The 16,822-nt window shown below is 41.6% G+C and overlaps 1 protein-coding gene across 1 annotated transcript in view; it reads right to left on the bottom strand.

Moving 5' to 3' along the window:
- The window catches only part of brinp1 (bone morphogenetic protein/retinoic acid inducible neural-specific 1), a 62,106-nt gene that overhangs the window by 24,553 nt on the left and 20,731 nt on the right, over positions 1–16,822 (bottom strand). Inside the window, exon 3 of the mRNA XM_076164165.1 lies at positions 9,528–9,697. Coding sequence (XP_076020280.1) covers positions 9,528–9,697 — 170 coding nt within the window. The remainder of the gene's footprint in view (positions 1–9,527; positions 9,698–16,822) is intronic.

Raw genomic sequence — 16,822 nt, 5'->3', positions numbered from 1 at the left:
AGAGAAAAAACATAGAATCGGCACTTGTCCGTCCGTCCGTCCTCGAAAACGGAGACAAAATTAAACTTGTGATGATTGTATTTGGCTGTAGAGTGGCTGTTTCTAGTTATATCCCTTCACCTATTTGACGTCGCGCACCAGCAATTCACAACAGAAAAGGCAAGAGGAAGTCCGTGTTTGTGTTCGGAATACTGCTCAGACTGACTGACGAGGTGAAGTTTTTCTATATATAATAGAAATATCCAGGTTGGGGCAGGTGAGGCCATGGGAAAGTGGATTATCAAAAAAAAAAGAGGCAATTCTCAGCGTGTAAGAATAAAAAAAGGAGCCCATTGTGTAGCTTCAATTAGCAAATGTATTATTCATGATACCATATTGACCCGAGCTGACCCGCCTCAGTATTTCCCAGCATACCACAGAATGGATTATGAGTTCAAAGCGGTTTGTGTCATTTTGATATTCTAAGCCGGGCGTCTTAAGTCTTTCATTTCACGTTGGGAGACAGTCACAGAATGAATGAATGGATGAATGAATGAATGGATGAATGAGTGAATGGATGGATGGCTGAATGAATGAATGAATGAATGAATGAATGGATGGATGAATGAATGAATGAATGAATGAATGGATGGATGGATGAATGAATGAATGAATGACGTGCTTTACCTACTGTACTCTTATGGTATTAAAACAGCTGGATGCTATAAGGATGCAGTCGTATTGGGCTTGAATTCATCATTATTGTAGTTACACCATCAAGTACTGAACAGAGTATCATTTCACTAAATTGTCATGAAGTAACCACGGTTAAGTCCGAACCTTTATGGAGATTAAAAGCAGCATGTAACTTTCTGAAAGCTGTCGGCTGCGTCTCACGGATGACACGCCGACACCGTTTTCAGAGTGTTTCCATTCACATGCTGTCGAGCATTTTCGCAGATTTGCTGGCAGTTTTGTCGCACGACGCGTCAACCAGAACGAGGTGAGAAGGGGTGAAGCCGCTGAAACAGGTCACATGAACTCTGAATTTAACATGTTGTCAGGGGAACGACCTCACAAAGCTGTTGATATTCTGTATTCGATGGGGAATGTCGGTGCAGATTCTGTGTTTGAACTTTAATAACATCAAAAACGTTGCTGGTGGATTAAAAAAAACGAATCATCGACTTATGTGTAAGCTATCCACCACTAATGTCCTCGAGACGCCTGTGTGTGTGTGTGCATGCGTGTGTAGATGTGTGTGATTGATTATATGATATTATTTTCCTGTCTTTAATGTTGATACCGCGGCAGATGGTGTGCTGACAAGCAAGAAATTAGACAGATGTATATCTCACCCTGGGCATCAGGCTGTTGGCGGATAAGATTCAGAATCACAGAGAGACAGACATGAAGTGACTCTGTAGGAGAGCTGTGAAGACTTCAGCATTCAGCGCGTTTCCACTTCAATAAATCTTAATTTCTTTATTTTAAGAAGTTTGACAGAATCAAACATATTATGTTGTAAGGAAAACAGAAGAAACTCAGTGTTGAATACAAAACAAAGTATATTGTTAGTTTTTGGATTCTTTTCGTTCAGTGAAATATAACGGTTGTCAAGGTTACAGGTTTTTGAGTGCAGTATCTGATGAGCTCTAGGACTCATACAATCTTTACTTGCTAAGCTTTTAATGAATTTTATACCTAAGCCTCACAACACAACACAAAAGGCCTTCGTCTTCCTTTGCTGCTGTGTCTTCTTCGTCTCGACTCTTTTGTTAAGGATTTAGATGACAATGATTAGCTGAACCTGAATTCTGATGTTCTTTACGATACCGGCGGCACACCTGGCTGATACAAAGACAGGCCGCCGCAGCCTATTATTTTTAATTAGCTCCACCTTTTCAGTATGTTAGCTCGAGCCGAACTGATTCTGCCACCGCGTGTCAAACTTGTAAAACCGGCCGCTTGTAAACATTAACATTTACTCAAAGTGCGGGGCCCATATGTGTCATTCCAACTTTCCTCAAGCTGCTATAAATGAAATATGCTCTGGCATTCTAAATAAAGCCGGGCGGCGCGCTCATGTTTGACTGTTTATGACACCTTAAAGAGCATTCCGCCGCATTTTTTAGGCAACTATCCGAACATGTGCAGGCTCTACTTTATTACATTCCTGCCAACATTGGACGTTAAGATGCACTTTATGGCCTTGGATGAAGTGCACGTGCAGATTGATTACCCAGCCAGACTTGACTATCACGCGCCGGCTGCTGACGGTGCTCTTTCTGCTTCCTATTTGTTGTGCTTATCGCTGAATGGAATTACTTCCTTGGAAAGGTTGTGTTGCATGATACATGGTGACGGAGCAAAGTGAATATTTGTCCTTTGTCACCTCTGGACTTCTTCTTCGAGTGGCGAAACATGCACAAACACGCGCAGGAGTGGTTATACACACAAATCACAACAGGCTCGCTGCAGCCAGTTTATCACGTCGTAATAATTATTATTCCAAATGGGGAACAGACATACAAGACTTTATGGATTACTAACTGACCCGTGTAATCTAAATGACCTCAGGACAGCGGTGTCTTCTCTCTTTTTCCTTACTCTCCCTCACACACACCATACTACTCGTAATGCATGCAAGATTATGAAAATGGAGTATTAACGTAATAAAAAACACAAGGAGCAATCAAAGGACTGAATTGGGCCAAGGGGGATTTAGAGGATTTGGATTATTAAGCAGAACACAACAGTAAAAATCCCCAATGGGCCCAGACTATATCACAACACCACAGCTTGGGAGAATCACAGTTCTGGAACATCATCTCTCAACTGTCATCTGTCATCAAGAGAATCATCTCACCAAATAATAGAAGATGAAGCACGCAAGATCATTATAGGGGTCGAGTTGTATTGTCTTCTGTAAAATCCCTTGGGAGAATTTTGAAATGATTATTCCCTAAAGAGCTAAACTGTCCAGGACCCTGAGGCAGCAAAGCAGCACCCAAACCATGATTATTATCATTGTAGGATTAGTAGTTTCATCCATTCGTGTTCTTTTCTGACTGGACACAATGGTTCTGTCGCTATTTCCAGCTTCGTGCATCTCTGTAATTCTTCTCCTGAGGTCTTCTATCTAATACGGAGTTTGGACAACCTTTAATGGCTAATTCTTTTAATTCCAAAGGACTCGTTCCTTGTCTGGCCCGTGTTTATAAACTTAAATACATTTCCGCAGATGACCTTTCCATTTCACTTGCCCTTAATGAGCGCAAGCCAATTAATGGGCTCCCAAATCTGAGAAGTTAAGACTTCAGTGGTTATTCAGTAGTTATCATGGGAAGGAAAGGTCAGTGTCACGACAGAGAAAATGCGAGCTATTATTACAGAGAGAAAAGCCGAATAAATAGCCTCAGAGAGACTTTGGCAAAGAGGTTGAACATATGTTTAGGTCCTGATGATATCGAAAGGGCATCTGGCAGAGGCGGGACTGAGTCTTTGTCTCAATTCTTAGAACAAACGTTAGGGCTCCAGTAACAGAGAAACGACGACTTGTCTCATCTGGCATCTAGTGCCAAAAAGTAAAAAATCTGAAATAGTGCACGTGTGAGTGTGTAGGGTTAGAGTGATAAAGCTTTTGGCCATATCCAGTGAAATGAATTCAAATAAAAAAGTAATGTCTTAGTAATGTCCACTTCATGTTACAAAATTACATTTGATTTGATGGCCTTATCAGTAGGAAATTGCTTTAAAATGCCCATCGACCTTCAGACTCAATCAGTCCTGCTAATATAACTGTGAGATTATGTAAAGGGACGTTTTTCCATTAGATAAAACGCTCGGATGTGTATTGACTTGTAACATTTTTTCATATTTCATCAGCAAAAAAAAGGAAAGAAGCCCACTTATCACCCAGCTAATTAAATCCATCGCAGCATATGGAGCTCTCGTAATTCCTATAACTTGTCATGGGATCGGCGTGGTCTCAATTCTATTTTTCAAACCACGGAAGATTACAGTCTCAGAAATCAACCTTTCATTATAGCCCCCCCAAGTTGCATTTTTAATCTGAGAGGAGAAGAAAATAAAACGTCAATTTGAAGCGGAGGAAACGTGAGATAAAGGAAACACGTGATGAAGGGAATAAGACGGGTGAGTGGGACGGAGAGAGCTGGAAGTTTGAACTCTTGTCATAATGCTCTGGCTCTGCTGAGCCGTCCTAATCTGCCCATCACCTGCCATTCTCTTAATGACTTGCTATTCCTGGCTACATAGAAATGAAGAGACATGCTCCTCAGTAATTCTCCATTTTGGTACAGTGAAACCTCAGAGGACATTTACTCTGCCTCTTCCTCATATTATATTTGAGCATTATTATACCTACAGCTGAGGGATGCCACATCCGCACGTAGATGCTTAATGAACTTTTGTAAAATACATAAGTGTGTCAAGTGTATAAGTCATGTTTGCTTTGATTTATTTTAAGTGACACAGAGGAAATTATTTAATTATTAACTTGAGGCCGTTGCTTATTATAACCGTGGCCCCCTAAAGTGCATAATCTGAAGCAACGCCGCATATAAATCTGCCACGCTCGCCTCTGGCAAATGCAAATGAGTAACTACACTTGCAGAAGACAAAAATCTGGGTTATATTGTATGGACTTTAGATTTCCCTTACTTCACACAAACCTCACATGACTTGACTGTGAAATGAGGAATAAGATGGGTTTGGCTGTGCGTGCCGCTGCCCACACTGCGGCATCATCAGGAAGTGTGTATATTGAGCGCTGGGGTAAATCAGCCCTGAGTATGGATAGGTGACCTTGCGAGGAGTGAAGTAAGCACTCTGGCCGACAGGAATGCACGCTTGCATACTTCACGCATGAATGAACATTTGCATGCCACAGGCAGACGCCTAGACACACGCGCACGCATATGTCGCTATGATGCAGCATGTGACCACACACACATATATATACAGTCACTTCCTAATCACGGGTCGTCCTGTATAATCACTGTTTATCTCAGGACAACATCCACTCCTAAAATTGACATTGGGCATCTTATTTTCATTCTTAACGATCCCTCCTCCCCACACGAGACCTCGCTTGCAGAAATCAGGTTCAGCCACACAAAGACACACATCCACATGTCATTACTTTCTATCAGCAAGGTATGATATTGTTCACAGTGGGAAGAAGCCTTTCCTTCTATTGCTTATGTTTTCTATTTCAGGACCCTGTGGATAAATAATGTATTTGGGGAAATATAAATATCTCGCAGTCATTGGGTGATTTCTCTCTCTTGCCGTAAAATTGGAAAGTGAAGGGATCCGTAAATACTTGTATTGGTTGATACCTGCTGGAAAAGGAATCAGAGCTGGTTACGCCTGAATGGGCAACACTTTAAGATGAAGAGTGGCACAAAAAGGAATTGAAATATGATTTATGAATAAGGAAATTTGAAGAAAAACTCTCTAAACAAATGGATAGGGCGTTTTTTTATTTATATGTACTGTATTTTCTGTAAATAAAATACAGAACTACAACACATTTATGCAGATACAATCCTCCACCAGGATTCACTGACACTCTATGTGATCTTCTTAAATTGTAACCCCAGGCAAGCACATACAGTAGAGTACTGCAGGTACTGTGTTTGTGTGTTTTCATGCAGAAACAGCTTCATGTTGAACCCAGTGAACAATTGGGTCAGAAAGAAGATGAAGGAGATGGAGTTTCCATTTAAAAATCGTAATTTATTTAACCTTATTAATAATAATTCCGCAATTTACTTATGATGTCATTTTGTATTTCATGTCATCAGAAATGGTATCAAATGTAATATCACCTTCCCAGAGTTTAGAGGTACTGTAACGTGAGCGCACACGCCTACACACTTCTATCACTGATCAGACAGCTTAAATCCTTTTCCAACGCAGCTAACTTGTGTTTTGATCTTCTCTCTGTAAATTCGGACTGTTTGGCACTGAATTTGTGTACTGTTTGACTAATAGTGGACAAATTACAGTGTCTCAAATCACAGATACTCAATGCCAGATGATCTAATTTATAGTTGTACTTTTAATTTGGGGTTCTCAGGTCTCTAAGCCCCTGAGCACACACAGAGAGAGAGAGAGTGTGAGTATCGTTAAACTCTTGCTGGTTTTTTTCTTCAATTCACAAGTGGCAAGGGCAACAAAATCCTAATTAGGGTCTGTAGAAAAATAAACAGACTCTACTAAAGGTATCACGAGCACACAGGGGATACTTCTCTGTTTTTTTAATTAACATTCATATGTGGCTGGACCGTATTTAAGCTGTGTTTGGGCTCAGGGAAACAGGAAGGGCTACGGTGCAAATGAAAGGTTTGATAAGACTTACTAGGCACTGAACACACACGCTTTCAGTCCACTTAAGTTGTGGAAACCAATTAGCCTGAAAACAGGTGCAGTATCACACACATGCTTTGGCATCTTTAATAAAAAATCTCATCTCTACTCTTCTTGTTCTCCACACAAATGTGCAGAAAAACACCAAAGTTGAATATCATACAAAATGTGGGTGATTTGGAGGTTAGAAGTCTTTTCAAATGTTCCAGGACTCTGAAAGCAGCAGAAGCAATTTCATCTAGAATAAGAACGTGGAGGGCAAACCTAAGGTATCATTTCTTTATTCTTTAAACTTACATTATTTGCTTTAAGTTTTGAAAACAACTGCAGAAATGTAGCTGAAGTAAAAGTCTAACACAGTTTAAAGCACTATAAACACTTTAGATGATTAAAATGATCAAAGTAGAAGCAAACATGTCCACAAGACCTCTGATTCACAATTCAAACAATGGTTAAATGTACTGAATAGGCTTTTTTCTGTGTTTTTATCGCACTCTGTAGTGATTGATGCTATTTGGAAACTGCAGGAGTCCTCTAACATTGAAAAAAACCCAAAACAATTCGTATTTCTCACAGTTGAAAGGAAAACTGCCTTTTCAGTGAGAAAGCTTGGCATTAGTGCCTAACCAGATGCCTGATGTCATTAAAGATTGATCGGTATGTGTCGTGCTGACGGTGCAGATGTTTACGGCTCAGTTCTCTCGCCTCATTAGTTTGCTATACAATAATGACACATTCAAACCCATTACCGTGATTAAAAATACATATTGACAGCATACATGTTGCTTTGATGTACTGCGTCAACCTACATTGACCTACTTAGTCCACACAGAAGTGGTTTGGAGTGTATAATTGGGTTTTAATGCACTATTTAAAACGTGAACCTTAACACTGTTAAGCTGGCAAAATAAAAGTTCCCTGATTTCATTTGACACACTGTCAAAGCAACACGATGCAGTGATTCACTCAACACTTAAAATTAGCTACCAAAGGTGATATTAAACTTTGCCTACGAGGAAATGTCACCTTCAGTTCCCCTTTTTGTTCTGCTCCTCTGAGAGCTGTTATCCAACGCAGGAAACAGTTCAATGACATCAGTCGAAGAGCATGAAAATAAGCATCAGTGCGACGGGTGTGTCCACCGGTCAGTCCCTGACACCCCAAGACGCTCGGCAGGTATCTTCAATATAAAGCAATACTGAAAATAATTGCTTTGGTGTATTCTAAAACACAATTTCTGGTAACGTACATAATAAAAATCGTAAAAACGCGGTGAGGTAATGTAACGCTTTTGTGCTTGTTTTCCATTCAGTTGTTTTCTCTGGTGATGACGCTTTTCGTTATTTAATTAAAAATATAAGCATGAATCCTGTTGCATCAGCACCAATCTGGGTTATCTGAAGTTCAACAAATGAAGTAATTATGAAGGCTTTAAACAATATGCTTCTTGAACAATTAATTACAATGAGTCATTACGCTCCAGAGTACTTCAGGTGTGACACACTGTCTATTACCTGCCCACTTACATTTGCAACAGACGCTGATGGAAATGTATTGTTGATGGAAAAGAATTTTGCGTCTATATTCCAGTCAGCCATCCGTGTGCGCATACTTTCTGGGCTGATATAGAAATAATAAGTAACAATTCTCTTTTAACCCGGGAGGAGTTAAAAGATGGGCAATATTATTTTATTTGATCGTGTTTGCAGCCATACGCTCATACACTTTAAGTGCTGGCACACTAAAAAAAGAAGAGATCAATCTCAAAGGAACTAAAATGACATTCAGGGTAAACAACGTTTCTCTGAAAACAAAGTACACACGACTTTCCGTCTACTTACTTGCAGGGCAGGAAATGTTGAATACTTTTCTGCCGTATTGACATGTGTGTTTCATCCTGATTGTAAGTTTGCACTCCATAGCCGGTCTCAGAGCCGTCCTGAATCAATATTGGGAGAGCAAAGCCCTTGTTCTCTGTGTTTATAGATCCATGCTTTCTGCTGGACTTTGCTTCCTCTGCACATTCTGATCACCGTCTGTCTGCAGACTACGTGACTGGAGAGCAACTAATGCTGCCTTCACCTATTTATAGTCAATAGATAAGAGGGGGAAAGTTGAGCCTTAACTGCGTTTTGATAGAGTGTATCAGACGTCAATGCAATTTAAAGGATATGTTAGTTTTATGATACTTATCCCTTATCTGGCCTGCAGACTCCACAGTGACACATATGGCAGAGTTTATCATACAGGAGAGATTTGATTTCTCTGATGTGACTGACCGTGATCAAAGGACGATGCCACTTTATCTCGTGACGGAACAAGTCCATGTAATGTGCCTAATGTGCGTTTTTCTGTGCTTGCATTAATGCAATTAACTTTGTCAATTAATCAACCTTGTTCGACTGTTGAAAAAAAACAATCAAACAACTCATTACTCTCAGAGGTCCAATGTCAGCAGAGTCAAACCTTCGCTTGTCTTCCCACGGCTTTAACTCGCTCACTCTACTCCACTCAATCGCCAATCCATTCCCGGGCCTAACTGGAGGCGGCCTCGCCTTTTAACATAAACTAAAGGTCAATCAGCCTCGATCAGCAGAAGGAAAGTCGCTCAACTTTGCAGCGACTCTTGTGTGCGTGCCGCTTGGATACACTCCTCTCACAACTCCTCCTGTCTCCCGTCCCCGAGAAACTGACTCGGCAGCCACTGTCAGTTCTGCTTAATTTTGTCATGGTTGACTTCCTGCTACCCACAGTCTCCTCTGCCAGAAGCCCTTTATCCACTTGTCACTCACGTCAACAAAAAGCCAGGAAGGTGCTCCTTGAAGTACGGCAGGGTGGTGGAGCATTGTGGGTACATATGAGAGAGACGGATTTTTTAGGATTTTAGTTTGGCTAGAGACGACAACAGATCCAGCAGCTTCAAGTTCAGGAAAGTTTCGTCCCCCCGGCAATACATGCATTCAATATACAACGTATACAAGTGTTATTGCTGATAATTCTATTGGTGAACTCAAGTACTCTATTGATCGTGGCCTGTGTGAGGAGAAATGTCATATTTGATGTGGTTCTCACCCTGAAAATGAAAAGATCACTCCTGACACATTTGGTCTGCCTGAACATTCAGTAAGTCGAGTTCGTTAAGCACCAACCTTGATGGCATTGGTGGAGATCTGGATCTCGTGCAGCTTCCTCATCGTGCCGTCACGGTCGATGAAGTAGGACGAGGCGAGCTGATGAAGGGCCTCCACGTTTTGAGTGGCGTTGGCGAGCTTCCTGTCGAGCTTGTTTTTGGCCATGTACATAGTCAGCGCCTCCTCTCCTACAGGTAGCACAAGGGAAACGAGCATATGGTTTGGATTATAAACTCTATAAGGCTTGGGATTTGTGAAATATGCAAGGTCTTAATTGGCAAAATGAAAGCATTAAAGAATTAACAGACTCCATAAAAAAAAGACTTAGGCTGAGGTGCGCAAATAAATAAATCATGTGAGTGGTGGTGATTCATGTCAGCTGATCATTTCAGACATTCACCAGGCTTGCAAGATTTCGCAAAAGAAACCAAACGCCCCAGTTTTCCAGGAACAGTCCCTGTATTTGCAGCTTTATCCCCAGCTGGCACCGTCCCCAGAAACGTCTGTGGATTTACCCCTATCAAGATGGCATTAGTATTACCAGGGGAGGTCTAGTGATATTGTTGTTTTCTCCGTACCATCAGAATTTTATTTTCCTGCCCAGAACAATCATATCGTATCTTTTCAGCTACCCTGAGCAGCAAAAAGACAAATATGAGTAGAGAAAGAGAGAAAATTAAATCAAAGATTGAAGAGATTTCATTTGTGCCAGAGAAGTTAGGAAAACAGAATTGAGTGCAGACGCTGCTGCATCTGCTGCTGTAATGACTTGGAGCCACTTTGAAGAGAGCTTTGCCTGTTTAGATGTAACATGGCATTGTGTGGCGTGCTCCAGGATTTCCTCTGTCAGCGAAATATTTTTTCGACGGATGGGAATTATTCATACGTGTGTGTCAAAATCAAATTACTGACCTTGTCTCGTAATGCAGCGGTCAGCTTAAATCTTCCCTGTTCTCCTGTAAAAAGGCTTAAATCCGGCCTGACACACACCTCAAATTGCAGATTAAAAAAATACAACCGATCTGCACCCAACTCTGCAGGCCACTGGAACTTTCCCCAGCAAATAAATAAATGAATAAATACATAAATCAGGACGCTGGCGGAATGCAAACTTCATAGAGGCCCAGAAGTCCTCTGATATTTTTTGCTTTTGCTGCCAGTTTACTGTCATTACCTTTAAATCAGAGCTTATCACAGACTTTCATTGCACAGCCCTAATCTTATCTACATCTATATCCTTAACTTTTGAAAACATCTGAAAGGACTCACGTGTCAAACTGCTGAGTCAGCATCGTCGCTGCTACACACTAGTGGTGGTTGCATGTTTTTAATTCGCTAAAGTACAGCATCAGCAAAGTATGATGTTGTTATACTACACCGCACCACTAGGGGTGCAGTTTCCTATCTTAAGCAAGTGACTGAGTGTATTTTTGGGGGCAAAACTCATGAAGTCTGAGTCTTTGTTCATCATCCTTGAAGTGAGGAGTTCAAACAGAGACGGTGATCACTGCTGCTGGATAGACAGCGGCAGGGCATCAATGTAGCCTTCACTCCATTCACAGCAACAGAAATACAATTAAAGTTATTATTAAGACTAAAACGTGCAGGTGAATATTGATTCTGAGTACTTATTATGATGAAACAGAGTGTGTTGTAAGAACTGTTCAGGCTTGCGGTTCGAATTAGAAAGCTCTCAACTCTGTGAAAACAAATTTGCTGGGCTGGTATCAGGCCTGGAGTGAAACCATTAAGGTGTGCGCCGGGCCGAGTCCACCTCAGAAATCAATCTCAGGCTGACAGGATTGGGTTCAAATTGAAATATCATGCCTACTCCAAGATCTAATGTGGACTAACCTGGTGACGGTAAATCAAAGGATACACATAGCTGAAGTTTTTGGTGTGTATGTGTATCAAGACCTGGCAATGTTAGAGAAAGTGATTGTTGCATGCTGATCCCGAGCGTAGCTTCTTCCACTCTGATTGAATTGAAATTCTCTCTCCCAAAATAAGGACAGGCATCTCCTGCGAGTATAAGTATGTATTAAAGATTATATTTGCAGACAAATCCACAGATTTTTCTAATCTCTTCGTCTGAATTTGAATGCGGTACGATGAGAACTTGATTCAACATCTGTCAACATGCCATCGACTAACAAATGTGTCTGTATTCATAAAGTTTGAAGGGCAGTACGCGTGCTCAAACACTGAGTGCGCGCACACACACACACACACACACACACACACACACACACACCACAGTAGAAAATAAATGTCAAGAGTAGTGACACTTCTGAATATTTACACAGCAACAAACAATTTACAGAGCATATACTGGTTTGTTGTCACACTATAAAAGTCTGAGCTGTTTATTCTTAACACACATGCTCTGTGTCTCGCACTATTACAAATAAAAACAACTTTGCCTTCAGAAAAATGGACGTTCAAAGGGCAAACAATATGTCTGGAACCCGTTGAAGAGCACGTCACATGTGTTCATGTTTCCAGCGCTGTGAGTGGATATTCGGCCCCAAGCCATGCATTGGAATTGGTCACTTAACTTGTGGTGACCGTGACGATGGGTGAGTAGCAGTCAGGGCCAATGTCTCATGCCTGGTTAGAGTACAAGCACTGAGGGGACGGGGGCCTTTCTCCGATGCTATCCCTCAGGGGTTAGGAAAGTTACTTACACACACGCTAGACTTACACTGTCGCACAAGAAACACGGTCCCACCTTAAGCCCTTCACATGTCCTTTATTCACCTTTTTCCACCGAGTCTAGCACAAAGAAGGTCTTCTGTGCATAAATATGTTGCAGTTATTATTCCTGGTCCCGGGGAATCATTAGTTCCGTGGCCTTTGTGCATTAATTCAGGCGTGAAACTGAATGTAACTAACACATTGCGGTATATTTTTTAACAGAGCACCTCACTGGCAGCCTGCCAGAATGAATCTGCTCACACCGAGCAGCTGACGGATCCGTAAAAACAATGTACAGGTATAACTCCACATCATTAATAGGGAATGAAGGCGTGGACACTTGTGTGTGTGTGTGTGTGTGGATTTACGTGCAGATTTTTTATGTAGATTTACAGTATTATTTTTTTTCTATCTGGCTATGCAGATGTTAATGAGGGTTAGAAGTGTAAGTGGTGTTTTAAAGCAGTAGAGAGGCTGGGAGTGCTCCATTTGGAGTTAATGCCACCACAATGGGTCAGTTTATGGAGAACATTAAACTTAACTGCTTTAAAATAGTACAATGGAAGGAAGCTAACGGATGAATTCCCAAAATACTTTCACGGTCCTTTTCCATGTACGCATCAGCCACCAAAACAGTCAAAATCGTTACGACTTATCTCGCGTTTTTCTACATGAGCGCATTGTTTTATTGCAAACTGTGCATACTGCCACTTTTCTGTTGTCCAATCACATATTGTGCATTTATGAGGAAAAACCTATTTCATGTAAGATATGGCAACAACAAAACCAAAAAAAAGGGTAAGTAAGCGATGACAGTTTCTCTGCTCTGCCCCGCTGTCACGACTCTGCATTAAAACGCTACACTCAGGCTTTTAAGGAATCTGCAGCTGAATGCATCAAACTTCAGCATTGAAATGAGCGTTTGGACATTGATGCGGACATTCATCCTTTCATGCGAACACTATTCTGTGGATTTGAATCAGCATGAGTGTCTCTCTTCTTTTAAGTTTCCTTAGCAGGTCCTGTTTTGTGAAAATACTCTAATCTTGATTGAGAGTTGGAGAGTTATACCTCACACACACATTACTTGTCAGTGTTTCTCTCAAGGTGTTTCTCCCAATTCTCAAAAACCTTCTCGGTCTGCAAAATTCTCTGCTTGGAAAGTCTAAAAAAAATGTATAATATTAAAATAGACATACGCGAGTGTGTGAGAGTGTGTGAGAGTTGTATGGGGATATGAGATCTGTCCTCTGCATGTCTGGCAAAATGGAATTCTGTCCTCCGCAGATTTTTCTGATGTTCGACGGTAATGGCTTCCTGTAGCATCAATATAATAGCACTCACTGTTCAGCCACTCGCTCGCCGCCCCGGAGGCTCTGGTTACACAAAATGGATCAGACGCCAGTGTCAACAAATGCACGTACTGCTGGAGGTGGCTGCAGGCGATCGAGAGATGTTAAGTGGCAGTGTCAAACTTTTTTCTGACGTTTCTCTCCTGCACCTGAGTTCAGCTCCGGAGGAAAGAGGCGATCAAAACCGCGGTGTCTTTTTATGCAAAGTGATATGGCTGAAGTATTGTTCTCCACTGTCTAATCTTCTGTCTGCAGCCAGCACCCAGGCTGCCTGACTGGGGTCATATGCTGCCTTTCAAAGCTCTACGCATATCCAGATAGTCAAACCCAGCTGATCAGAGGCGGTTGAAATGTTCAGATTGACAGCAAAAGGGCAACAGGTTCTTGATAATTACCTGCCTACTGCAGTCAAATAAAAGGTGTCGTTTGATTTCTACAGAGATGTTAATACTCATTTAGTGACCATAATGTGTCTGTCAAAGCCTGAGTTTAAAGTAAGGCGTGTAATTGTGTGAGAGGTGGTGATAGAAATGGTATGAGCAAGAGTTAATGATGAGGTTTATAGGATTACTTGTTTGGCTTTGGGTTTATAATGGGATTAATATTTCAGTTATGTTAGGATTAATCTTGACATTAACCACACATACGTGTTTATATAATGGTCGTTCATTTCCTGCGTTTGTTTAAAATGATAGCTGTCAAAAGTTGCAATACCTCTCCAAAAGTGTGGGGGCAGTAATGATACATTTGTTCATACGACGCCTCGCAGTGCCCCCGAGTGGATATCGGATTTAATCCTCTAGACTGATGTAACATAAGCAAGCGAGTACAAGCAGCACCGCTCGTGTCTGCACCAGTAATGTCAAGAATAATCCTGGCTTTAGCCTGAGGTTACGCGTTCCATAATTTAGATTATCAAAATGTCTCCACGCTTGGTGAAAGATCAATAGTGACCCGGTGTGACAACGGCCACAGTTTAGTTCTATGAAGTGGAAGAGCCCTGAAACGGGGGATATTTTCTCCTCGCCACTTGTCCTGAAGTTGCCCACGACAACGATGATTTCGCTGAAGCGTCTATATGACTCCAGTGCCAATAAAGTGTAGGTGGCTGTAGTGAGAAGCAGACCCTCATTCTTACTTCATCTGGTCTGCACCGTTTATTGGTTCCTATAACTGTGTTCTTTAATGGGCAATCCCAAGATTAAGCCGAGCGTCTACTGACCCATAAATTGAAAGAAAATGGCCTCAAGGTTAAAGATGATACGGTGATACTTCACAGGGAGGGAGAGGAGAGAGGCGGAGGCGGAGAGGTAAAGATAGAACATGAACGAGAGCACGAAATGTTGGGAGAGGAAAATAGGGTGAGGGTGTACAGTGATGGAGGCTGCGGTCGGGAATGATATTGTGATTATTTCTGGAACTAATTTTTCTCAGATATTATCCAATTTGAGACACCTGGTGCGTCTGCAGCAGCGGGGCCCTCGTCCTTCCTGGGTCGGACCACTTGTTTTAAATATTCCCCTCCATATAATGTTTCATCCATATATTGCATTTCCAAAATTAGTGTCTCAGCGTGAATCACCTTACAGAGTGCTGTGTATTGCGATATTGCAGCTAAACATAGCCTGCAAAGTGTCACATTCAAATGAACTCTAAAAGGATTTGTCAAAAATATCCACTTACACAAACGGAAAGACTAGTTGGCAATGTAACATGCAGGCATATATGAAGCTCTGTGGGCATGTCACTGGATTATCTGACTAATTATACCTTTAAAATGCAATCTGGAGCAATATCGCAACAATGGTGACTCTCAGATGAGGTGGGAGATTCAAGAGAGAAGCAGTTTGTCTTTGGACGTGAACAGCACTGCAGCTTAAGTTTCATTCTGAGGAGACATACGCAGAATACTGAACGCACCCACTTGGAAAATGTGTTTCGGTGATGCTCTTCTTCTAATCTTTATCTATGAAATATCTATCGTGTTGCCGCTTAATTAGTGGCTGATCTGTTGGAACGCTGAGTCCAGAATCGTGAGCGTCATTCAGAGAACTGTACAGCTTCTCAGGCGGTTGTCTTTTCCATGCAATAGCAGCGACCTTAAAAATCCAGGAGCTCATTACTGCCCCAGGCTGCTGAGCAGAAAGCTGGCTGGTTCTAACTCCTGTACGGCGCTGAAGCAACAGAGGCGCCTCGTCACACTTTAACTCACTCAAACAAGCTGAGGCGAGTCCTCAGAGCAGCAACCATACCCAGGAAGCTCCTTTATAAATAAAATGTAAAGACTTTTCTCTGTCCCTTCCCTCCAATGTACCAAAACTGCCAAGTCTGGGGAAAAACTCTTGAAGAATCTGTTCCCCAAATATGAACAAAGCAAAAGCGTACAAGTGTTGGAGAGCTGGGAGACGTACAGAACACGCTGTCTATAAGCTCGGCGTTAACGTGTGGCATGTTGTTTAACCTGACAGTGTAACGCTGCAAATGGATCACATGGATCAGTCGTGGGTGTGTAGCTGGACCCGGACATTTATCTTCATCTATTCTTTACTCTTCACTTGGAGGAGACGATATGAGCTGTTGTGTCTGGGTGCTTGGGCCTGAAAACTACATCCAGGGATGTCAACAAAAAAAACATTTTGAGCCTCTATAATCTTTAGGAGGAATTTTGTTGGCTTTCTAGAACAAAACGGCCAAATAATAATAAAGTTAGGACACTGCGATTAGTCTCTGATGTGGGTTCTGTCTCTCTTTCTGGTCAAGATAGGGTGACATGTTTTATGTATGTAGATTTATTCATTTGTATTTAAATTACCACAGTTTATTAGTGACACGGATTCTACTAAATCCACTTTGTGAAGCATATGGTGAGCGTTTTATGGGGAGAAAAAATGCAACCCGTGTACTGTATGTACGCTGAAGGTCGCGCTTGGCAAGGCAAGGTCCACCTTTAAGATACACACACATGTCCCTGTTTGCGACAACAGCTGCCTTCTGTCTGTCGGTCTTTGCGAGATTTCGAAGTAAAGAAGAAGCTGATGGCAACAAATCTCAGCAAGTAAACATTATTTACATCGAATATATACTTTGAACACGATTTATTTTCATGTACATTAGGTTACGGTGTCATTGTATACAGTATGCAGGTTGCAATCCCGTGTGTCCACAGTCAAAACATATATTCCATTAAAGGCGATTGTGAAACTGCAGTCGAAAATCTATTCCTCAAACCACAATAGTATTCACTGTAAGTCAGTATTCTCTGCA

Source organism: Genypterus blacodes, unplaced genomic scaffold (genome assembly GCF_046128005.1).
Source record: "Genypterus blacodes isolate CSIRO-AG114 ecotype Tasmania unplaced genomic scaffold, CSIRO-AGI_Gbla_v1 ptg000133l_1, whole genome shotgun sequence".
NCBI lineage: Eukaryota > Metazoa > Chordata > Actinopteri > Ophidiiformes > Ophidiidae > Genypterus > Genypterus blacodes.
The sequence above is the reverse complement of the archived record's forward strand: the minus strand, read 5'-3'. Positions and strand labels throughout refer to the sequence as shown.